Source organism: Morus notabilis, unplaced genomic scaffold, assembly GCF_000414095.1.
Source record: "Morus notabilis unplaced genomic scaffold, ASM41409v2 Scaffold337, whole genome shotgun sequence".
NCBI lineage: Eukaryota > Viridiplantae > Streptophyta > Magnoliopsida > Rosales > Moraceae > Morus > Morus notabilis.
Genome location: NW_010359286.1, coordinates 70563 through 95934, shown reverse-complemented (window position 1 = coordinate 95934; position 25372 = coordinate 70563). Strand labels below are relative to the sequence as shown.

The following is a 25372-nucleotide window of genomic DNA, read 5'->3' as shown; positions in this document are numbered from 1 at the left end:
GAGTAAAAAAATTTTTTTTTTTTTTTTTTTTTTTTTTTTTTTTTTTAGTGCAAGTATCCATCATTAAAGAAATCAATTTGCGCCAGATAATTGCCAACAAAGATAACATAATCTATCTGATACAAAAAGGTACTGAGCTAAGAAGCTAGATTTTCCAAGTAAAATCTGTTAAAAGTACTATATTCCTACTTTTACTTTTGGGATACAACTTACAAAGCAGATGACAAAGGGTATTACTTGTGCAACGACAAATAAAATCAAGAATCAAGGGCTGTCAGAACTACAATCTTGAGCAATTGCCACTATATTCCATCTCAGTTACAAAGACATTAAAACTACTTCCAAGTTCAAAAACTCCTAGTTCTCATTCATATATAAACAGCTTTTAGTATATGATTGAGAGAGTTAACATCATGAATTATTGTTAATTTTGTGTTAAGCGTTTCTTCCCATAAGTTAACCTAATCAAAACAGTAGGTGTTACTTCTAACCTCTTCTTCAGAAATTAAGTAGAGAAGTAAACTGCATTCTCATCCATATATCCTTTGTCGGTTTCCAGAAAACTGTAAGGTTCAAACTAAACTATGCAGAATACGTACATTTCAAAACTTTTCAGCAAATAAGACTTCAAATGGACTGCGACTAACATCTGTACCTGTGAGTTGTTGCATCACAAGAAACGATATGAGTTTAAAGTTCAATAAGCAAAATCTATATGCATGCTCATGACATTAAACTTTTCTATTCTATACCCACTTTATCCAAAGCATTACTTAAATCTATCATACCTTAACCTGGTATCCAATAAGTTGTGAGTTTTACGGGACCTGTTTTAATTGTTCGCATAGAGATAAGTGGCTAGGCTACCTTCGCCATTTTTCCTTAAAGGGTTGATCACTATATGTGTCTACACTTTATTGGTTTCACCTCAAGGTGTCTAACCACTTATTTGGGTTCGATGGTCCTTTCAGCGACTTTTCCCTACTAAATATCTATAACGACTCGCACCTTCACTTAGTATGATATTGTCCGTGTTGAGCTTAAACCCACACAGATTTACTTTGAGAATGATGCCAAAAAGCATCATACCATTTAGAGGTGGTGCCTTTCCATATGAAATCAATTATTCTTTTCTCAAGCGATGTGGGACAACATAATTTGACCTATATTGGCCCTTTTGTCTCAAGGGGTATTGATGGTTGTCTCTATCACCTCTCTTTTTAAGGGCTTAACATCCCCTTTGGCGACACTTTCGGTTGGGTCCAGGCTCCAATACCATCTATAAAACTTGAACCTCCACTTGCTTTAATACTATCGTTTTGTGCCTGAGCCTGCTTGATTTTACTATTGGACTTCACACTAAAAGGTCTCATCATAAATAACTTTGAACATAACTTATTATCCATATTAATATTAATAATAACATCATATCGTTTATACAAATAAGTGGCAGGTGAGAGATGTACTTACTTGATCTCTAGATTTACTCAACCTTCTACAGTAGGTAAGACGACACGTCAGGTTCTCGGTGTGCTCGCCACTTTAGAGAGTACTCACCAAACATCGATATTCAACACAAAATTACTAACTATATCAAAACAATGTCTGAAACGTCTTATCTCATTATCTATTATCCATTCAGTTTATATAGCATCAAATAGGAGGAAAACCATAACTTCCCAAATTTAGAAACCAATTTTTAAAAGTGGGCCAAATGAGCTTTGCTCATTTTAAAAATTCATAAATAATTCATCTTAAATTCAAGGTAGTCAAAACCAGCAGCAATAAAAACTAGACTTGTAAACAAAGAGTTTGATATATCATATGCCTTCTGTAATGACCCATACATTCACTTATTATGATATTGTTCGCTTTCGGCTTAGGTTCTGCATTCATTTTCCTTTTGACTTCGCCCCTAAAAGCCTCGTACTAATAGAAAGTGGGGTTCTTCCTTATAAACGATCACCTATATCTTTCTTCAGACGATGTAGGAGTGCACAATTTACCTCATCTTGTCCCTTTTGCCTCAAATGGATTAATTATTGCCACAATCATTCTCCTTTTAGGGACATAACGTCCTCTTTAGCCACACTTTCATGGCAGTTCAATTTCTTACAATTTTGAACTACAATAGTCATTCACCATTTTTCATAACTATATAGTACTGTAATTATTATTATTATTAACATTATTATTACTATTATTATTATTATTATTATTATTATTATTATTATTTTATTAACACGGGTTTCAATAATATAAATTCCTATTGTTATATGGGGAGATTAAGGAAAATAGTTCGATTAAAAGAGCAATAAAAATATATAGGTGAAGATTTGTAATTAGTTAGTAAATGGGTGTAAATTCGGATCTACACTAAATTAATATTTAAAAAATGTCCCTAATTAAAATAGAAAATGAAATTTTAAGATTTACTCTAACTCTCTCTCCACCCTCCCTCTATCGTCTCGTTGTCTACACAATAAATCCAAGATTTATTAATCAATACAATATGTGTTTTGATAGTAAATCCTCAATTTACGTGTAAATTCAAGATTTACAAAGGAACATAAATTGTGTTATGGTAGTAAATCCTAGATTTACAAATAGAAATAAAATATGTTTATCTAATATTATTAAAATTCTGACTTTACCGTGTAAATCTAAGATTTATGAAGGAACATGAATTATGTTTATCTAAATTATGGTCGTAAATCTAAGATTTACGAATAAACAATCTATGTTGTTATTAGAAATCTTGGATTTATTTTTTGGTAAATACTAAATTTACGAGTAGAAATGAAATATGTTTATCTTATATTAGTAAAGGTTTGAATTTACCATGTGAATCCATTATTTATGAAGGAATAGAAATTATATTCTATTGGTAAATATGAGAGTTACACTATGAAACCATGATTTATGAAAATGAAGAGAAATGATAATATTAGAAAATGAAAAACTCAAAACATAAAAGACCTATTAATAACATAAGTTTTATATGTAGGCTCATTACAATTTCCCTCAAAAACGAACACAGGCTTCACATTTTGACTGTTAAATTTTACTGTCTTTTCATATAGGGAAATTATATTGACACTCCTTGAGTTTATAAAGGCACCCCATAATTAGCAAAAGGACTAAAAGGAACAATTTAAGAGAAGTAAGGTTGTTCATGGGTCGGGTTGGTGCGGGGTAAGGCTTTTTCTTCCTTCGCTCTAAAGGGTGCAGGTTACACATATTTATAACATAAGTTTTATATGTAGGCTCATTACAATTTCCCTAAAAAACGAACACAGGCTTCACATTTTGACTGTTAAATTTTACTGCCTTTTCATATAGGGAAATTATATTGACACTCCTTGAGTTTATAAAGGCACCCCATAATTAGCAAAAGGACTAAAAGGAACAATTTAAGAGAAGTAAGGTTGTTCATGGGTCGGGTTGGTGCGGGGTAGGGCTTTTTCTTCCCTTGCTCTAAAGGGTGCAGGTTACACATATTTAGCCCTAACGATGTTAGAAAAATTTCACAATCCAATGATGTTGGGTTGGGTTGGGGCGGTGCGGGTTGGGTTGGGTGGTCGGTTTCAATATTTAAAAAATCAAAGATGACATTGTAATGACCTTTAGATCTAATATATTTTAAACTTTAACGATGACATCTCTAATGTAGCGATCCTGCTTTGAGGCCGCCACTGTAACTAACTTTTTAACTTGTACTTACTGAAATTTCTTAAAATTTACGGAATATTTTTTTTTTTAAAAGGGTCTTATAATAAATATAAGATACAAAATTACCTTCTTAATTAAAATATTCAAATCTTAACATATTTGTTTCAGAATCATAATTAACAAAACTATTTATAACATAAAGCTGATTGCGGAAATATTTGCGAGCGGTATCCATATTCCGAGCCCCACATCGTTCGTCCACTCGCCGGCAGTCCATCAGACATTATATGCCGGTTGCTTACCTACAGTATAAACATTCTATAATGAGCTTTCACTCAGCAAGTAGGAACTACCTCTCGCAAAATAACTATAAGTTCACATGAATAAATATGCATGAGCCAATTATGCTTAATTATGATGTCTTATCAGAATCTTATTGTCTTATCTTCTCTTATCTTTTGGGCCCGAGTGGTCGTACCACTTGCGCGCAATCATCGGGACGTGAGGGTTTGCAAGGTCCCCCATGACACCGTGATTATAACTTGAATGCCTCCTTTGAGTCGGAGGACATTATTATTTTTTTTTTTCTTTTCTCCCTTGCGGAGCTTGAGTTACCTCCCTTGTGGAGGCTGATACAACACTGAACTGAGATTACTCTTATAAGTTCCTCTTAACTTATTAAGGTGTATGCAATATGACCTAGCATAGCATACTATATCATGTACTCGAACACATATAATTCGGGTGTACTGCTTAAGTGTATGTAGTATAACATAGCATAGCATTCATAACATTAAATGTACTCAAACATATATAGTTCTTGTGTACTGTTTACTTAAAATCTATTTATACTGTAGGCGAGATTCCTACTTACTTGATTTTCAAAGCTGGAATCCCCTTTTCGCCTATCAGCCTAGTCTCTTGCTTTCTTCTGAAAATGAACACCCATTAAGGGTGTGAGATTAACTGTTATTTGTTATTCTATTTTAGCAACACTACACCACAATAGGCTTTTCGTAGCTGACGAAAAACGCTTTTAATCACTATCAATAGTGCTTTTTAGAGTGCTAGGACAGCGGGCGCTATTATAGGTCCTAAGAAAACATAGCATTTCAGGAGAGTTATAAAAAGCGCTATAGAATTGAAGTATTATAGCGTGTAAGAAAAGTTATTTTCATCCTCTTACAGCTCTTTAGCATAGCTATGATACAGATTAATAACTTTTTTTCCTTATTATGTTCAAACTGTTGTAACTTTCTAAAATTATTATTGATATCCTTTTAAATTCATTCAAATAAATGGTAATTCCGAACAACATCTTATATCTAAATAGGAATATTCAAATTAAAACATAAAAACATTCAAATTAAAACATGAAAACATTCAATGTAATAATTGTTATAAATATCTACAAAGTTGCCAATAATATGTTTACAACAAAAGCCACACCATTTGTCCACAACTTTAGAAGATTGCCAAATTATTGAACTTACATATCAACTTCGTTAAATGTTGTCAACATAGCAAATGTATTCTGAGAATCTTTCAAGCGTGTTGCAACTCGTTTCCTAAGTCTTGTCATCGGAACCTAGACACAAGAAAAAAAGAAATTGTCGAAGCAAGTCAAGCAACTTTAAACCAAACTAAAGTAACCTTGTTTTCAAACTAATAATGAAACTCACTCGTCTTTCCCTGTCCTTAGGAGGAAGCTGGGGTTCTGTGGGTTTAGGTGGTGATGGAAGCCCCTTAGCCTTGGGTGGTGGAGATGGTTCTTTCTTTGCCTCCTTGACAGGGGCAGTTTCTGCTTTAGGGGTTTGCTTTTCTACACTTTCCTGCTTTTTGGGAGGTGATGGCTGGCTAGCAGGCTGTTCCAATGGAGCAACTTGTGGTGCACCTTCACCTGATTTTGAGATGACAGCAATCTTGACGCCTGGTTCCACAGTCTCACCTTCCTTAGCCAACAACTATTTCCAATAATATAGATATTTCAGTGAATGCAGATAAGAGGAAGAATTAATATTATTAATAGTATCACTGAGAAGGGTAAAAATTAAGAATGGCTAAATTAGATTGCTATTATAAATAAGAGATGACAGATAAATAGGAGTCTACTGAGTAAACGAGAGACCGGCTCCATCATCCATTTTATCTAATAGCATAGATAGCAATTTAGTAGTAGCTTTGTGTTTCTAGTTGAAGAAAGCATGACACTGCTTGAGTATTGACTAAAGCATAAGTTTAGGGTGCATATAAGATTGTTTCTTTACGTGTTGATTCCAAGCATGGTAAACTCTAACCGTGGATACCAAATATGGCAAAAAAGTCAAAAACAAAACCCATCCATAGCTTCCTATGAGAACAGATTTCAGTTTCCAAATCATATTGGTTATGACCAATGATTACCTTGAAACCCAAAAAAAAAAAAAAAAAAAAAAAATGTGTTAATAAAATTTTTTATATGTTCTATAAAAGGCTAAAACCATAAGATGTCAACTTGCAAGATATGTAACCACAACAAAACAATCCCAAGTAAAATAACCAGTCAAGCTCAAAATAATTCAATATTAACAAACTTTGCATAAAAGATGGGATATAAAACTATTACCAGAATGTATGAAAATTAAGTTCAGATGGAGTCCATACCTTAAGCTGCTTGGCAACATCCCTAGCAGAAGATCCAGAAACTTCAATCCATGTTTTTTAGAAGAGTGCACATGCAGACAACATGAACACAAGATAGAACAGTGCATGGAAAGGATTGGCTGCCATATCAGCTAAGCTGCAAAAAAAACGCAATGGAATTGTTTACCAATCAAATTGTCCCCAACAAACAACAATTCAAGATATTATCCATCAGACACAAAACAAACATCTCTCCAATAGGGAACATTAACAACCTCGATGGTGCAGTAATATAATATGCTAGACCACCCACGGGAATATACTGACCACCTGAATACTCAGATTCTTTCCATTTACCCAAGAGATTCACTAGAAAGTTTCCACTGAATTTCCTGTATAGCAGCTGAATGTACACAATAAAACAGTCAGAATGCTAAAGAAGAAAAGATCGTCTCCAACATGTAAGAAAAGCACCAAAGTCCTGTACCTGGGAGATGAAGTAAAGATTGGACACAAGTGCAAATTGGATACTCGTGCTCAGGAGAAGTAAAACTTGGAAGTGCCTTGCAAATATCCTTTAGATTCATATAGAGAAACATAAATACTTTCAAACAAACTTAAATGCAAAACTAAACTAACTTTAACCAACATAGCTAAATACCATTGCGTAAGAAGGCATTGGATTATAGAAGAAACATTTAACCAGCCAAATCCACACAAACATACATGAATTGCTAATTTTATCCAAAACAAAATTAAACTCTCTTAGACATTTTGACTTAATTACAACACTAAACTCTCTTACACATTTTAACAAACACCTAGAAGATCATGCCAGCCAAATCCACACAAAACATACATGAATTGCTAATTTTATCCAAAACAAAATTAACTACCATCATCAGAAACAATGAGAAATCATTTTTCACCTTCTATCAAGTCCTCAAATTCCAAATGAAGCTCACAACAAAGATGATAAGCATACAGAGAGAAAGAGTACCGACGATGAAGAAACTTTAAATATCATCGGGTTTGTCGGCAACGAATTGACACAATCTAGAAGCTTAGCTAAAAAACTCTTTGAATCTGCATCATACAGCCTCAAGTCATAGTGAAGTAAGGAAATCTCTTCAAAGAAATGTTTGACAGAAGCTAAGAAAGGGCTAAATGGATGTGCTCACCGAACTTCGAAACTTTAGAATCAATAACCAATCGGTGGTGACAGCGACGAGAATCGGCGGCGGCGACGACGAGAATCAGCGGTGGCGACGACGACAGTGAGAATCGGAGTCGGTGACAACAATAATTGGAGCCGGTGACGGTAAGAATCAGCGGCAATTGCAATAAATCAACGGTTGAGGAAAGGGCTTTAACGAGATCTTCAACCAACGGTTTAACGAGAAAGAGAGATCTATAACGAGAGAGATATATATATATATATATAAAACAAGACTCCATTAATGATTTCAGGGACACATTTTTTGTCCAAAATCAATGTGGGATTACATTAATTTATCTATCATCTAATAACTCCAAAATCTTTAGTTATATTACATCGTTTCAACCCATCAATTTCTCAAATAATACCCCACTGAAATGATTTTCCAAGTCAAATTCCAATGACAGAAATGAGTTTACCTCACAAAGAGCCACGAGCATTAAACAAAAAGATAGTTCACTCGCTTTGTCTCAGATGTAAGTCACTAAAAGCTTTTGCCTTTGTTCACCAATACCCTTTGACTCTATAAGATTAATTTGAGGTGACTCGTTGGGATACTATCACCCAAAAAAAAAAACAAGAAAGAAATATTTAAAGCACAAATCGGAAAAAAAAATTCACATAATAAAATTGTATATGATCAAGTGATACCTTCGAGCCAGCTCGTATACTGATAACAGCTTCAACAAACTACAATGAATAAGCCAAAAAGGAATGCAAATTTTCATTTCGTTAGATTTTAGTTGAATTTGAAAACCAAAAAAGAAAAGAACAAGAACAAGAACACTACACCTTTGGGAGCGAAAATGCAGAGAGAGAGGATTTCTCTCTCGGTTTAGTTAGATTTTAGTTGAATTTGAAAACCAAAAAAGAAAAGAAGAAGAACAAGAGCACTACACCTTTGGGAGCGAAAAATGCAGAGAGAGAGAGAGGATTTCTCTCTGGCTAAACCTAGAGAGCAGAGAGAGAGAGAGAGAGAGTCGAACCTCCTTGGCCGACAAACCTAGCTCCGAGCTTCGTGTAGGAAGAGAGCTTCACGTGGAGATCATCTTCGATCTTCTTTCCACAACCCAATCTTCACAAAACCAGAAACCATGAGATTTTTCCCGTGAGTATTTCTTCCCGTGAGATGGACTGGAAAATTAGGGCATTTGGGGAAAAGTTGGAAATATGACTGAACCTAACACCGGCCTTCAATTTCAAAGCAAATCCAGAGGAAACTTATGGAATTTTGGGGAAAGAGAAGTGGTGGAGCATGGTTTGTTCGACAGAGTGGGGGAAGAAGCAAAATCAGATGACCCAAAAAAAAAAAAAAAAGAGGGAGGATGAGCGGGAAAATTGGGGGAATTATTTCAAATGCCCACCTGTTGTTATTTTAATGTGGTACATTTATATATTATTAAATATATATAAAACAGACTTGTCAAAATCTCATGAAATTTTAATATATATATATATATATAAATATATTATAACTCTTTCTAAATGCTATTACATATAGGCGCAGTAACGTTTTTTGAAAAACGCTATAACTAACCACTACAAAAAGCCTATTTTCTTGTAGTGCAACTTATGAAGGAAAATCTAACCATTTCCATAAAGCATATATTCTTTTCCTTTACTAAAGGATAATAAAGATTAATTTATTAAATCCTCAAAATCTAATTTTCTTAAATTTCCCTTGGTATGATATTAAGACCCAATTCGGCCTAGGACTTATACATGGTATTCTAACTTTTAAGCCGCTGAAATTTATACTCCAACGGAGTCTCTTAAATTAATGTGGGGGGTTGGACCCACATTAAATATTCAAAATTTTACGGACCTATCATATTGGGCTCGTAGGTGCCCGTCAGGATAATTCGCTCGGTAAACCACTATGTTCTTTAAAGAAATCATTTTTCCTTGTAAACTTCCTTTATGAATACTTTTATTAAAATAAGATTTAATGTCATTGTATTTTACTGGAATTCTATCTCGGGTTCTTTTATAACTTTTTGTTGAAACAGACACTATTTCAGTTTTGTCTTGTTAAAAACTGTGCAGTTTCTGAAATCTGCATTTTACTGTATCTTAGATTCAGATTTTCAAATTTTTTTCTTCGCAAAAATTGCTCGTCTCGTCAAGATCTAAAATATTTGTTTTTGGTAAAAGTTGAAATTCGGCCTTGAAATGCCTCGTTTGGCTGAAAACCGTGGCTGCTATTTTTCTTGAAACTGTTTTAGTCAAAAACTGTGTCGTTTTGGGAATCTGTGTTTTAGTACCTCTTAGGGTCAGATTTTGAAAATACTTTCTTTATGAAATTTCTTCCTCTCGTCGAAATCTAAAATTGTCACTTTTGTAAAAAATCGAGATTGAGCCTCTATGAGTCCCGTTTGGCTGAGCCAGTGGCTGCTAGTTTTTTTTTTTTCGAAACTGTGTTGGACAGCTTATCCGTTTTTGTAAAATGACTTCAAACTTGGTTTTAGAGTTAAAATTAGGTTTTGTCATAGTAACCAAAAATGTTCAAAACATCCAGGGCTATAAGTTCAAGCTTTGAAACATTGAAAATTCTCGCTCTAGGCTCCTCATTTTCGCGGTCAAAGTCACCAGAAAATTTTTCCTCTAATCCGAAAATAAGCAACTTAGATCAAGCATAAACATACCACATCAAACTAACCTCAAAACTCGCAAAACCAACATAAAACTCACACACCCTTATTACACTTATCTCCTCATGAACCACAAATTACATCATGAATTCATGCTTAAGGTTGGCTAGAAAAATAATGGGGAAGAGTTTAAGAATCTTACCCTTAAAGAGTTCTCTCTCTTGAAAGCCTTTGATCTCCTCTAAGATTTATTAACGGCTTGAAACTAGAAGAGGATAAGGAAATTTGAAAAGAATATTTCTACATTTCCAACTTTACTAAAACATAAAAAAAAAAAAAAAGAGAATTTTAGAGTTTTTACCATTGGAGAAATGCTTGTCTAGACTCCTCCTTTTCTCCTTCAACTTAAACTAGGATTTGTGGTGAGATTTATGGGAACTTTTGAGTGTGTGAGAGGTAAGGGATGGCTTGGTTTTGGTGAGGGAAAAGTTTAAAAAACTTGAGAGTTGGAGCTTTGGAGAACCGGTTTTGGATATGGAGAAGGAAGTGAGATAAAGCAAAAGTTAGGCTTAGATCACATTGGTTCTATTTATAGACCACTAGGTTATTATCTCCTTTAGTCTACTTAACTAACAAAAATTTTGCTTAAACCCCTTGAAGATGGCCGGCCAAGTGAAGAGACAAAGTGAAGGAAGAAATGTCATGATTTCCTTTCAATCATTACTATCGCATCGATCCTCTAGCACACTCAACATTTAACCAAAATTTTTGGCTATAAACCCTTGAAGATGGCTGGCCAAGTGAAGAGACAAAGTGAAGGAAGAAATGTCATGATTTACTTTCAATCATTACTATCGCATCAATCCTCTAGCACACTCAACATTAACCAAAATTTTTGGCTATAAACCCTTGAAGATGGCCGGCCAAGTGAAGAGAAAAAGGAGAGAAAAAAAAAACTAATCATGAGTCATATTCACCTCTCTCATCACATCACATCAAATCACACACACTAACCTACCCCTTGTACTTTTGTCTATTCCCTTAAGTTACTTATTAAAACTGTCCAAAATTATACTGACAGCTATTTTCTCCTGTATACGGGTACTGGATGCTAGTTTGTACTGTGCTGGGAGATGCTTAAAATTAAGATTCTCAAACTGTATCTATACTGAAAATTCATCCGTTTTAAAGCATGGTGAGAATTTATTGATCGAATTTGCCTGATCAGAAAAACGTGAACTTAACGTGAAATCTGCTACAGAATTTAGGAATGCAGATGTTAATTCCATAAATCCTTCAATCACAAAATGTACAGAGTATAATGATTTTCCAGGAAAATCCTTGACTTGAATACATGAATTACATTATTAAAATTATGAGATTTTTCTTGGTCACTACATCTAATGTACTTAAGGACCGATTATTCTCCGATAGAACTCTAATCATACTTAATCTCATTTAATGGTAATTACTAGTTCGAACAAAATTTTCAATTCAATTTTTTTGTATAAATAATCCCGATATTTCATTTCGTCTTTTATTGCATTCTCCATACGCTTAAATCAATCACCCTTTTTCCTAGCCTTAATCTATCATGACACTGACTGTTGTTCGTCATTTCTCTAGACTACATTTATCAACGTGAATTTATGGTCTAAACACTTATTGTTAACATAATTATCAGTTTAGCTTTTCCAATTGAGACATCCGAAAGATCATCATCTGAGCTACATATGAAATTATTAAGTTATTATGATAATCTTATCACGTTGCATGATACATATAACATAGTTATTATGGTTTTAGATACTGAAGAGTGTAACTCCCCTATTGGGAAACTTGATATGCTGTTGAGTCCTAAATTTTCACACTGATTCATTACAACCATATAGAAAAGAATTACGAACCAATTGTTAAAGCCAACTTTGCATAAACCATCCCTTGAACACTTGAAACCTCACATAATCCCATCTCAATCATACTTTTGAGAGGACTTTGAAAAGTATGAAACTTCGTAAACTAATTAAAAATTTGCAAGTTAACACCTTTTTCTTAACCGAAAGAAAAAAACCAAGTGGACATAGTATTTGAAACCTTACCTTATAATTATACACATAAAAAATTCCAAACTATTTATTCTATCCGTTTAAGGCATTTCAAGACAATTTCAAACCTGTTCAAATCACAAACCCATACCCAACTAAAAAGTAAGTAGCATCGTACACCTTTTCTCAAGTAATTTTCAAAGCAAGAAAATAGAAAAGGGTTTCTTACCTCAACTATTAAAGTGATTAACAACAAAAGAAACTAAAACTGCAATCCTCGACGGAAAATTATAAGCTTTGTAGTTTAACACTAATTCCACTCACGAAGCAACTCTTTTATTGAGTTATTGATTCAAAACGAAATATTTGGTTGAAAGAAGTGAAGCCATCGATGAAGCTATTGGTCGGGGTGTTCTGGACGGGTTTTTTATATGACACTGACTAGACTAAAAATATTTTTTTTTTCTTTTGGGTAGTTTTGGGTGATTTGATATTTTAAAAAAATCAAATAAACCAAATCACTCACAAGTAGTTTGACTGATTTCGTTTGGTTGTTGAAGGTCGTTTGCATAGTTTTCTTCATCTTACTTGTTGAAGGTCGTTTCCCTTAGGTTATGGCTGCCTTTTTTCTTCTTTTGCTTCTTCTTCGTTTTTGAGATCATAAGAGAAAAAGAATACAAACTTTTAGATTAAAAATGTCTAGATTACGTACATTTGATATTGTCTGGGTTTTAACAAGAATTCCACGGTAGTGTATTAAAGAAAAAAATGTAATGGTAGGGCTATGTTAACCACAAAACCTGTATTAGAGGCTAGATTACGTACTTTTTATTTTATTGTGATTTTGATCTGATCTTAAATTAAAAAAAAAAAAAAAAAAAAAAAAAAAAAAAAAAAAAAAAACACTAATAATAGAGTACTAAAAAGCTCCATACTTTGTTGGATCTATATCTCGAAGAAAAAAATGTAACGACTAAAGACTCTACGTGCTCACCCTGAAGATTTTCGTATGACTACATTTTAATTGATCTATTTCTTCATTCTATTGGATGATATCAATTTTCTACTTCTATATTTATATGTGAGAAACTCTTCTCAATCAGCATAAAGGAAAAAGTACTGCTTCTAGCTCAGAAGTTTCATCCAATGAAAATCAGCAAGAGAAAAAAGTTGGAAAAATAAAGGTTTTATTATCAAAGGAAATTGGTCGAAGTGCCAACGGGACTATTGTATTTGAGGGGTATTATGAAGTTAGAGAAGTTGCAGTGAAACGCCTTCTTAAAAGTCATTTTGATCGTAACCTGGAAGCTGAAAGAGAAATGAAGAATCTCATAACATCTGATCGTAGCCAAAATATTGTGACGTATTATGGGACGGAAGAGGACTATAATTTTATCTATCTTGCTCTGGAGCGTTGTGATTGCAATTTAGATAACCTCATTCAAATGTATCCTAAGAATTCCTCTCAACATGAGCCTTTATCAAAAGACTTTGAGAAACTGAAGAATACTAAGCTTAGAGATATTAAGCTTTGGAACGAAAATACATGCCGTCCGTCTCCTTTATTACAGAAATTGATGAGGTTAGTCAAAAGTTCTTTTAATTTCGTGTTATGTATAGTTTAGGACAATTATGGTTATGTACTCAATTGGACTTTGAATGAGTCATCTTTGATGTCCTTAATTTCTCGTTGAATTACATTTAATAGTGAGCCATTTTCAATTTATGATCGTAGTGACATGGTTTCTGGGCTCGTTGCTCTTCACAAGTCGCGTATAGTTCACCGAGACTTAAAGCCGCAGAACATTTTAATAATTCAGGACAGCCCAACTTTATGTGCAAAGCTTGCTGAAATGGGTATTAGCAGACAACTTCGTGGTAACAAGCTATCGTTGACTGACCATAAATCTTCCGGCAAGTACTCATTTCCCTATTAAAAACATCCTACTTATTTGTATAAGTAAGCAATGCGTACTTTATTACTCTAATTAGAATGTACTTTGATACCATTTCAGCCTTAAACGTTTTAGTCTCACTTTAAACATTTGTTCACAGTTTACACCCATAAACAATTTTGCTTCCTCACTCCCTTCAGTGTTGCTTTCATTCATGTTTTTTGGAATCAACTATAGTTTGTGCCGCTACTGGCTGGAAAGCACCGGAACAGCTTCTTCATGGCCAACAAACAGCTGCAATGGATTTGTTCAGTTTAGGTTGCATCCTCTTTTTTTCCATCACTGGTGGTGAACATCCATTTGGGAACGATGATGATCGTGATCAGAATATTAAGAATAAAGCTTATAAGCCAGACTGGTTTTTGATAAAAGATTTCCCTGAAGCTGTTGATCTTATTTCTTCTTTGATAAAATTTGAGGCTGGGGAGAGGTAAGATTATATAGTTTCCTTCTGCATGGATTCTACATATATAATTAATACTTGACATTTGTTATTCTACTTTTATTAAAAGCTTTAAATAGTTTTAACCTTCACTATTTTTTTTTTTTTAGATACGGGTCCTAACTGCTAACAGTTTTAAAAGAGGATTTCCAGCCAAAAAAAAAAAAACAAAATATTTAAAGAGGAAAAAAGAAAGAAAGAACGAAAGTAAACAAAGGAGAGATAATTAAGAGTTAAGCTAGAGAATGAGAACGAGTGGTATACTTGAAATTAAGAGTTAACAATGTCTTAAAATTGTGCTCTACTTTTATGTTGAAGTCGAATGATATGTGGCGAAAGGAGAGGTAAGCTAGAGAATGAGAAAGCGTGTGATGAAACAAGTGATCCTAACATTTTTCAAAATTATATCATGTTGTGACAAGCCTTAATTTTGTATAATTAGTGCATTAACTGGAGAACTATGTAAAAAGTTTAAAAGTTTTACCTGAGAAGAAGAAACTTATTTCAGTGCACCTAACTTGGGCCCTCAAATCTTGATAAAATTTCATTCGTTATTCATGGCAGGCCACAAGCAAATAAGGTGTTGCATCATCCACTGTTCTGGGACGCGAAGAAGAGACTTGAGTTTCTCTGCCACACTGGTGACTGTCTAAAGGAGGAATCTACTCTTTCGGACGACAAGAAGACTGCTCTCTTGCGTAGGCTTGAACCTACTGCAAATAAAATTGTAGGTAAAAACGGGTGGGGAAAGGTCAGATGGGACAAAAAGATCCTTAACGATAAAATCAAGAAAGACCACCCAAACTTCTTATGCGGTTACAAATTTGGCAGTGTCAAGCACTTGTTGCTATTCATTCGAAACAAATATGCTCATTATGTACATGATCCAGAAGAAATTCAGGTGCTTGTAATACCAGTATATAAGAATGTGATACATTTTCAATACATTCATTGAGGTTTTCAATGTTAATATTCACTTACTTTTATTGTGGCTCTTTACAGAAACATTTCGGAACGCAAGATGAAGGATTCGGTGACTATTTTACAAGTCGATTCCCAATGCTTTTTTTTGAAGTGTACAATGTTGTGCGTGACTGCTGCAAAGATGATGTGCTCTTCAAGGCATATTTCGAAGGGGGATCATGAGGAAGTAACTGTCTGAGGTGTTGATGGAAACTAGACTCCGAATGGAGTATATAAGCTTTTTTTTTTTCTGGTTTTTTTTTGGTATTAGCATAAGGGGCTAACTGTACATGTGTGTTTTGTTTCATTTTGCAGATAGCTAAATACATACATGATTAGGTTTTCTTATTTTCTGGCCAGTTTCCTCTTTCTTCATCCTTTTGATAAATTTATGTTTCTTTTTTATGGAAATTGGTTGGTGAATGTTAAATGCATTGTGTGAAAATAATATAAAGATTTTTTTTTCTTTTTTTTTTTTGTGGGCATATGAAGTTGAAGATTAATTTCGTGTTTTTCTTCTTGTTTTGCCGATCCATGTTTTTCATGAATTTACATATCCAAAATAGAGCTTCAAGTTTGGTAACAATAGTTTTGTTTATTGTACAAACCAAAGTAAAACCTCTCTAACTTAATAATATTAGGGCTAGGAAACACTCTCTAACTTAATACTATTAAAACCTCTCTAACTTAATACTATTAGGGCTAGGAAACATTATCTAACTTAATACTATTAGGGCTAGGAAACATTCTGTAACTTAATACTATTAAAACCTCTCTAACTTAATACTATTAGGGCTAGGAAAAATTATCTAACTTAATACTATTTGGGCTAGGAAACATTCTCTAACTTAATACTATTAAAACCTCTCTAACTTAATACTATTAGGGCTAGGAAACATTATCTAACTTAATACTATTAGGGCTAGGAAACATTCTCTAACTTAATACTATTAAATCATCTCTAACTTAATACTATTAGGGCTGGAAACATTCTCTAACTTAATACTATTAGGGCTAGGAAACATTCTTCTTCTTCTTCTTCTTCTGTAGCGAACATTATTAAGTGCTGCTGAATCAATAAATATGAACATATTGAGAAATGAATACTTGTTAATTTAAAAAGGGTTTCTTCTTCTCCTATAAATATGAACATATTGAGAAATGAATACTTGTTAATTTAAAACGAGTTTCTTCTTCTTCTGTAGCGAATATTATTAAGTGTTGTTGAATCAATAAATATGAACATATTGAGAAATTAATACTTGTTAATTTAAAAAGAGTTGCATGCTTTTAAATCAATAAATATGAACATATTGAGAAATTAATACTTGTTAATTTCAAAAGAGTTGTATTCTTTTAATAAGTGTAGATGCAGTAAAGTTTTTTTTTTTTTTTTTTTTTTTTTTTTTTTTTTTTTTTTTTTTACTAAGATTCACGTGTGACTTATAAATCATAAACAATAAACATAGTAAAAAATAATGAATAATTTATTAGTTTATTGATACATGGGTTGGAACAATTTTAGTTTTCAACATTGCAAAAGATCTTATCAGATGAAGCTATATGGTTTCTTGGCACGGGGTCAAGACTCGAGTTATGACCAGTGGTGGCACGCGTCCTTACTGAAAAAGAAATGTCCAAAACATTTTTATTAGTTTCTAGTAAGCACCCCCTCCAACTTCTGTTTTTCAGATGTTTTCTTTTCTTTTTTTTTCCATTTACATCTGCTCTCTAAATTGTGTTTCATACGTTTTAGCGTAAGATAAACGTATTAATTGAGTTTTAACATAATAAGCATATTAAGTGTGCTAACCTCACTACAAGAAACTGTGGATTTCATGTCGCTAATTTGACAAAGGTTTCATATAAAACCGTCAGCAAACGTGCCGTTAAAAATACGGTGGTTGATGTGGTGACTATAGACGACATTTTTTCAGAAAACCATCGTCTAATACATGTACTTTTAATGACGGTTTTTCTTTGAACTGTCGTTGAATATAGTTTTTAATCCAGAAAAACTTCATTTCGTAAAAATTCACTCAAAAATCAAAACTCTCGCCCACTGAGTTATTCCCCTAATCCCTCCACTCAGACAGCGCCGCCACCCCAAATAGCCCTTTCTTCCTTCCGTTCGTCGCCGTTCTCCTTTCGTTCACCGTCATTTTCTCCATAAATTCGGGATGGGCCACAAATCTGAGAAGAACATCAAGTAAATTTCATTAATTTTCTCATTTTTTTTTTATAAATTTGATAAAAAAAAAAATGAAGAAAATAGCTTAGATTTTATGGGTTTGAGTATTATAGATGTTGGGTGTTTGTTGTTTGATAAAATTTATTTATGTTAATGATGAAATTAGTTACAGTTTTGTAATTTTGAGTAACATGGGTGCTGGATTTTTTAGTTTTTGTCTTGAATTTGTTATGTAGATGATGAAATTTGTTTAGATTTTCTGGTTTTGAGTAATATGGGTGTTGGGTTTTGTTGTTTGTCTTGAATTTGTTATGTAGATAATGAATTTTGTTTATATTTTATGATTTTGAGTAATAAAGATGTTGAGTTTTTGTAACACTTCGAGGAATTAAATGAGATTAATTAAGGTAATCAAGATTTATTAGTATGCCTAATCTGGAATAATTAATTAATTATTGGTTAATAAATGTTTCTGACGTGTAAAATTTAAATATTTCCAAAGAATTTCAATGTTCTCAGTATTTACATTTTTACCCCAAAAGTGTGTGTATTCACATTTTCTGGATTATATTTTAAAATATTAGACACATGTCTTTTTCTTTTCTTTTTCCTTTTCTTTTCTTTCCTTTTTCTCTTTCTTCCTTTCCTTTCTTTCCTGTGCATACTCTCTCTCTTCATCTTCACTCTCTTTCACTCATGTTCTCTCACCCTCTCTCTCCTCTTAGTTTTTGGCCCAAATCAACCGGATCTTAAACCAGAGAAGGATTTGAGGTAAGATTTCTGAAAAAATTTCTCTTGAATCTCAGATTTTTCAGATTTGAAAACCTATTTTGGTTCAAAACGGATTTTCATGGATTTTGAGTAAAATCAAGGTAGAAATTTGAGATTTTAGGTTCTTTGGACTGTATTTGTCATTTGGAACCTGGTTGGGGTGATTTGCCCTTGAAATATTTTGAATTGGAACTTAGATTGCAGTGTTTTTGTGACGACCCTAACTTTTGATCATCATCCTATGTTCATACTTAATATTTCTTGACCTCTACTACTCTCTAGTTATAACTTCTTAAAAAAAATCAGATCGATTTTTTTTACCATGTATGTGTAAATGCTATAGCATTCTGTAACACCCTGAAGAATTAAATGAGATTAATTAAGGTAATTAAGATTTATTAGTGTGCCTAATCTGGATTAATTAATTGGTTATTAATTAATAAATGTTTCTGATGAGTAAATTTAAATAATTTTAAGGTATTTAAATATTCTTAGTATTTACATTTTTACCTAGAAGTGTGTGTGGACACATTTCTGGACTGTCTTTTAATTTTCTGACACATGTCCTTTCTTTTTCTTTTTCTTTTTCCTTTTTCCTTTCCTCTCCCGTGCGTTCTTTCTCTCTCTTCATTGTCGTTCTCTCTCTCTCTCTCTCTCTCTCTCTCTCTTTCTCGGTTGTCTCTCTCTCTCTCTCTCTCATTTTTGTCTCAAAATGACCGGATTTTTAACCAAAGAAGGATTGAAAGAAGTTTTCAACATCAAGAGAAGGATTTGAGGTAAGATTTCTAAAAAACCCTCTATTGAATCTCGGATTTGTGGATTTAAAAACCTATTTTTGGTTCAAACGGATTTTCATGGATTTTTTAGTAAAATCATGGTAGAAATTAGAGATCTTGGGTTCTTTAGACTTGATTTAGTACCTAGAACCCGAATCTAGTGGTTTTCCCTTGAATGTCTCGATTTGGGACTGGATATGTAGGTTTGCGGACTGGTTTTGGCGAGTTCCCTCGCTTTGTTGATTCCACCGGTCGACCTATCCGGTCGACCGGATCGCATGGCAATAGGTCAACCGAACAGGTCGACCTATGCGGTCGACCGGAGTGCACACCACCGGTCGACTAGTGGTGTTGCACTGCCCTGTCACCGGTCAACCGGTGTACACGGGGTTTGATGCTGTTTTACCTGAAAATGCTGTTTTAACCTCTGTTTTCGAGGAGAACCCAAATTATCTTTATTTAGGGACTTGAGATAGATGGATTAACATCTTTAATTCATATTTTGAGATTGAAAACCTTTAGAATGATGATTTGAAACATTAAAATTGATTAGGGCACACTAATAGGAAATCTTGGAACAATTGAGATTGATTTGCTTTAGGAATGAGAATTGGATCCTAAAGTGTTGTTTTGTATCAGTGCTAGCTAAGAACTCAGATTGAGAGGCTTTGAAGAAGGAGAAGCCGGAATAAAGCCACGCTAATCACAGGTTTGATATTTGAGAGGTAAGATTCTTATCCCTTTTCTTTGTGAGCGTGATTTTTAAAATAGTTTTGGCCTCACAAATATTTTAAAGAAAATGGGCTTGTTTACGAAAGAAAAACTATTTGAAAACCATGGCTTGTTGTAGTTCACGAAACCCATGGCCTGTTGTAGTTCATGGGCCCACGGCTTGTGTAGTTCGTGAGATTTTAATAACGATTTCAGAAAGTTTAATGAATGATTTCTTAAGAAAAGAGATCTTATGAACCGGTAAAATTTGCTAATGGCCTAGATAGGATGTGGAGAGTGCATCCTTGGGGGTAGAACCTGAAGGTTGTGTAAGTAATTTGTACTAATTACTTGCTGATGTCTGTAATACGGATATTTTCAGATATATTTCCTTTGAGAAAAAGAATGTGAGGTTCCGGCGGTTGTGTTGGAACTGAATGTCTAATTTTATTCACTTATCCATTTACTTATTCACTCGCTTATTTATTTATTTATTTATTTATAAAGTTTATTTCAAAATTATATCATACTGGGCCTTTCACTCACATTTTACTGTTTTATGAATATTAAACCCCTCCCAGGAGACTTTATGTAACGACTGGAAGTCTAATTCGTACAGTCCGGTATTTGACCATAATTTCTTCAAGAACAGAAAGTAGTAGAATTTTCAGCTTGATCAAGGAAATGTTATGTAGAAACTTTATGTACGGAGTAAAATATTCCGAAAATTGTAAAGTTATAATACAAATATTTTTACAAAGAAAATTCGTAAATATCAGTTATGAATAGTGAAATATAAGTTAAAAGTTAAAAATTTTAACGGGTATATTTTAGTTATGTAAAATTGAAATATTTGGTTTGTGACCAAATGACCAGTTAGAAAAAGAGTAGAAATATTAGAAGTAAGGAAAATAGCAAAAGTTCCTGAAATAGAATTTTTCTGAGTCAGTTAAAGCAGAAAACTGCTCAAAACACTAGTACCGCGAGGGTACGCATTTTGGACAATTCTGTTCAATTAAAATGATAATTTCAAAAAAAGAAATGGACTAATGAGATACCCAAGAGAGTTGGGTTGAGAAGTTTGACCTAGGGTGCTCGACAGTCTAGAAAAGCAATATAGATCCTGTACTGGTTGTGAAATTATTAGTATCGTAAAGAAACTCGTTTCGAGAAACAGAAAGTTTAGTCTCGACAAGGAAAATGTGAAGAACATAGAACCACTCAAGTTAAGTATGAAACTTAATTAAATTAGTAAAAGTGAATTAAGGGAATTAAATTAATTTCTTTAATTTAGAAAGTAAATAGAAATAATAATAAAATATTCATTTAGGTCTTAAAACGTGAAGGAAGGAATTAGAAGCCACATTTCTTCTATTTTTCAAAGTGAGGCCGACCAAGAGAACAAAGGAGAGAAAAGGGAGAATACCAAGGGAAATCCAAGGGAATCAACCGATTTCATTGGAATTTCTTCCGTTTAGTCCGGTAGAAACGCAACCCGAGGCATTCTAGCGGAGAATCTCAACTTCTCAAGGTAAGAATTCATATTTTTCATGAGAAATTTCATGTTTTCATTTTTAGATGAATAGTAACTCATCTCGGATAACATCTGTAAAACTGAAAATGAAACCGAGGTTTTGTCAGGGACTGTGATAGGAATTCAACGTGATTTTTAAAACGATTGAACAAAATTTTCCGGATTTACACTAAGAAATCCGAAAACCCTAGAAAATGAGGAACATGTGTTTTTGTTCAATTTTATGTTAGAATCTGTGTTCAGGAATGTGAATCTTGACTCCAGGTACCGAAATCAGAATTAAAAGGAGTTATTGAAAACTTAGGAAACGAGAAAAACAAGGCGAAACTCTGCCGAAATTTAGTTTGAGTAATTTGAACTAAAACTGATTTCAAGAGGAATATGGAATTAAAGTGTGAAAAGAAAGATGTTTCGATAATCCGTGATGGTTAGAAACTAAACGTAATGAGAATTCACAATTTTTAACCGAAACTGAAAATTAGGCCCATAACTGAGTAATTTGCACGGTTTTAGTGCAAATCCTTGAGATAGGAAATAGTTTGAGGTTGAATACCAAACATAAGGATTGTAGACCTTTCCGAAGTAAGTTTCAATGTAATTATTGATCTTAGATTTCGAATCTAACGATCGAAAAATTTATGCAATAGGGCCGATTAACGGCTAAAGTCGGATAGCAGCAAGGGAGACAAAGGAAGCATTGTTAGCAAAACTTCAGTAAGTATAGTAGTTTTTCCATGGCTATATCACGAACAAGCTTGCTTTTCTATGTTGCACAAAAATTGTGCATATGGTAGAATTTTTGAATGGTAGATACAAGGTGAATGTTAGATACTATGTTAAGTTAGTATCTACAAGACTTAGGTAATCGTAGAATTTTATTCTGCGAAAAATATGTATCGATGTTAGGTCGTGATTAAAGTAAGAGAAAAGAAAAGTTAAACTTTAACGAAAAGTTAATCTCATGATAAATTGCTTAAAAATGCGCAAATTTATAAGATTTAATTAAAGTTACCGTTTCAATGAGAAAATTGATAAACGGTAGGAGACTAAACGTCCTGTTTGTACCAGCCTTCGAAGGAAACGTTATTATGAAAGAAATGAAACCGTGACTGAGTTGGATTGGTTAGCTACCCCACTCCTCACTGGTTATGCGCGCTATGGTACAACAAGACAAGGCCCATAAGAAGTAAAAGACAAGAAAATAAAACACAGAAACCATTCCATATAATGGTATGGTATCCGTAAACAAGAATGAAAAGAATGAGAAAAACAAATGAAAGTCGTTTAGAATTCTGTACTAGGATATATTACATGAATGCATATATGGGTATGTATAATTGTTGCATCTGTTTATGACCTATTGATACTTGCTGAGCGAAAGCTCATTTAGTTTGTTTGTGTTGTAGGAAGCACGAGTAAGGCACCGGCTCCCTGAAACTTTTTGCTAGGCATGCAGAGAGGATGTAGCAATGGAATGTGGGCAAGTGGGTTGTGGATGTATCACGCGTTTTGGAAACGCTGCTGAACATTATGTGTAAATTAAAAAAGTATTTTATGTATTTTGATGACTAATGTAACATAATGCTGTCAGAATGCTACAACATTTTAGGAATGGCTGAAAACAGAATGCTAGTTAAATGCTACAACACTTTAACGTATATGTTAAAGAAAAAAAAAGGGCCTGAAATTTTAAGAAGTTATAACTAGTAAATTGTAGAGGTTAAGAAATGGTAAGTATGAGCATAGGATGATGATCAAAAGTTAGGGTCGTCACACTCTAGGAGTGGTGCAGAGTAGCTGGATTATTTACTACTGATCAATCAAGTGAGGATTGTATTCATCCTCTTAGATAAATGTAAGGAAGTGTAACTTCTGTAAACTTTTATACTTAGATTTCTAGACTGTGGTTGATGTCTATAATGTTATTTATATGTTCATGTATGTACAATACTGTATGTCCTGTGCGTGGAGCCCTCTGTGTTGTCAGAGGCTCAAGTCCTAGAAATTTATATTTTAATCAAGTGTGGGGCTTGTTGGGAATTTCTTTTATTATCGCGCGTTTAACACCTAACCGAGCTCCACGTCGCAGACCCGTGTGTGGGGGACGTGACACATTCAGCTAGCATTCTATTTTTATTCGTAAAATGCTGCAGTATTATGTTTTCAACTATTCGTGAAATGTTATAGCATCCTGTTTTCAACTATTCGTGAAATGCTGTAGCATTCCGTTTTCAACTATTCTGAAATGTTGTAGCATTCTGTTTTCAACTATTATGACATGTTGTCGCATTCTGTTTGCAACTATAATGAAATGTTGTAGCATTCTATTTTCAACTATAATGAAATGTTGTAGTAATTCGTTTTCAACTATTATAAAATGTTGTAGCATTCTGTTTTCAACTATTATGAAATGCTGTAGCATTCCATTTTCAACTATTATGAAATGTTGTAGCATTCCATTTTCATTAACCCTACCTTGTGCTGCCCTATCAGCCATAGATGCAAATGCTGATGCCATACCCTCCTGTGCCAACCTACTATCCGCCTCAATATCCACAGTTTCGGCCTCAGGTGCCGGGACCGGTGCAGCTACCTCTGCCACAACAGTATAGGCCAGGAACTCATAGGCCTAATGTTGGTGATAAAGGAAAGGGGAAAGCGTATGGACAAGCTTATCGTAACACCCTGAATAATTAAATGAGATTAATTAAAGAAATTGAGATTTATTAGTGTGCCTGATCTGGATTAATTAAAGGGTTATTAATTAACAAATGTTTCTAATGTGAGAATTTAAATAATTTCAAGGTATTTAAATATTCTCAATATTTACAGTTTTACCCAAAAGTGTGTATGGGTGCATTTCTGGACTGTCATCTCCCCTGCCTCCTTCAGATGATGACGGTCCTGATGATGATTCAGATGCTGGCGATGCTGCAAACTTAGACGATTAGTTCCGTTATAGGTACTTTTTTCTTTTTCACTTTATTTAGACTTTTATATTTTTTTGAACATTATATATGCACTTTATGTAGTATTCATAACATATTTTAAAAATTTATTTAGATTTACTATTTTTAATATTAATTTATATTTCACTTTTAATGTATCTTAATAAATTCTATTTAGTATGTAACATAATAATGTTTAATTAAAAATATTAAAAATTAAATAATTGCCATTTTTTAAAAATTAAAAAAAAATTAATTTTGGTTTTTTTGTGACGACTTTTTTAGACTTGTTGTCGCAAAAAAAAGATTATTTGTGACGACAATTTAAAATATCCTCACAAAAATGGATCATATCACGAGAAATTTGTGACAACGTATTAGCGACAATTATGGTCGCAAATACATTTGCGGCGATATTATGTCGTCGCAAATAATTTATTTGTGATGACATGTTGTCGTCGTAAAAAATTTTATTTGCGAGGACATTCGGTTTTTTGCGATGACTTTTTGTCATCGCAAAACCCCCTTTTTTTGTAGTGAAAAAAGAATAACCTACGAATAAATTATTTATTCTCCTATGAAAGGGGAAAAGAACATCCATTGCGAATGGAGAAATGGAGAAAGGATTTAGAAGTTAGAAGCTATCTAAAGAAGTTAAACAAGTTATCTAAAGAAGTTAAAGAAGTTATCTAATCGTCAGCATAGACGTGACTAGCTCCTACTACTGTATTTTGAATATGACTTTGCCTCTAAAACTTGTTCATTATGAGATGTACTACTAGCCTTTTTCATATTTATAGTCTCTAACAGAGAGATTCGTCTTTCCAACTAAAAGTGTAGTCACTAAAGTCTCATATGATTTGGGTAGGGAGCCAACAAAATTACAGCTATATCTTTTTCATCAATTTTGACCTCTACACTGAATAATTGAG

The 25372-nt window shown here is 33.4% G+C and overlaps 2 protein-coding genes across 4 annotated transcripts in view; one reads left to right on the top strand and one right to left on the bottom strand.

Annotated features, from left to right (window-relative positions):
• LOC21406460 (serine/threonine-protein kinase/endoribonuclease IRE1b) overlaps nt 1–15859 on the top strand; it is a 21650-nt gene extending 5791 nt beyond the window's left edge. The window contains exons 5-9 of the mRNA XM_024162987.1: nt 13253–13731; nt 13885–14063; nt 14282–14534; nt 15111–15447; nt 15549–15859. Of these exons, the coding sequence (XP_024018755.1) occupies nt 13253–13731; nt 13885–14063; nt 14282–14534; nt 15111–15447; nt 15549–15692 (1392 nt within the window). The 3' untranslated portion in view covers nt 15693–15859. The remainder of the gene's footprint in view (nt 1–13252; nt 13732–13884; nt 14064–14281; nt 14535–15110; nt 15448–15548) is intronic.
• Nucleotides 6336–7767, bottom strand: LOC21406461. 3 transcript variants are annotated; one of them, XR_002901823.1, is made up of 5 exons: nt 7476–7767; nt 7295–7380; nt 6782–6869; nt 6570–6697; nt 6336–6451 (listed from the first exon to the last, which is right to left on the bottom strand). XR_002901823.1 is itself a non-coding variant. In XM_024162988.1 (5 exons), exons 1-5 carry the CDS (start codon nt 7750–7752, stop codon nt 6373–6375), a joined length of 654 nt encoding a protein of 217 aa, XP_024018756.1. In that variant the 5' UTR covers nt 7753–7767; the 3' UTR covers nt 6336–6372. The 3 variants fall into 3 exon arrangements, 1 of the variants encoding a protein (XP_024018756.1); XM_024162988.1 differs by having other exon boundaries at nt 7299–7380; XR_002901824.1 differs by lacking the exon at nt 7476–7767 and having other exon boundaries at nt 6345–6451; nt 7224–7303.
• Nucleotides 15860–25372: the final 9513 nt, after the last annotated feature.

Coding starts and splice junctions, on each gene's coding strand:
- LOC21406461 (XM_024162988.1), bottom strand. CDS start 7,752: ATGGAGTCTTGTTTTATATATATATATATATATCTCTCTCGTTATAGA. Junction 6,870..7,298: donor ATATTTAAAGTTTCTTCATC/GTCGGTACTCTT, acceptor ATGAATCTAAAG/GATATTTGCAAGGCACTTCC. Junction 6,452..6,569: donor TATATTACTGCACCATCGAG/GTTGTTAATGTT, acceptor TTTTTTTTGCAG/CTTAGCTGATATGGCAGCCA.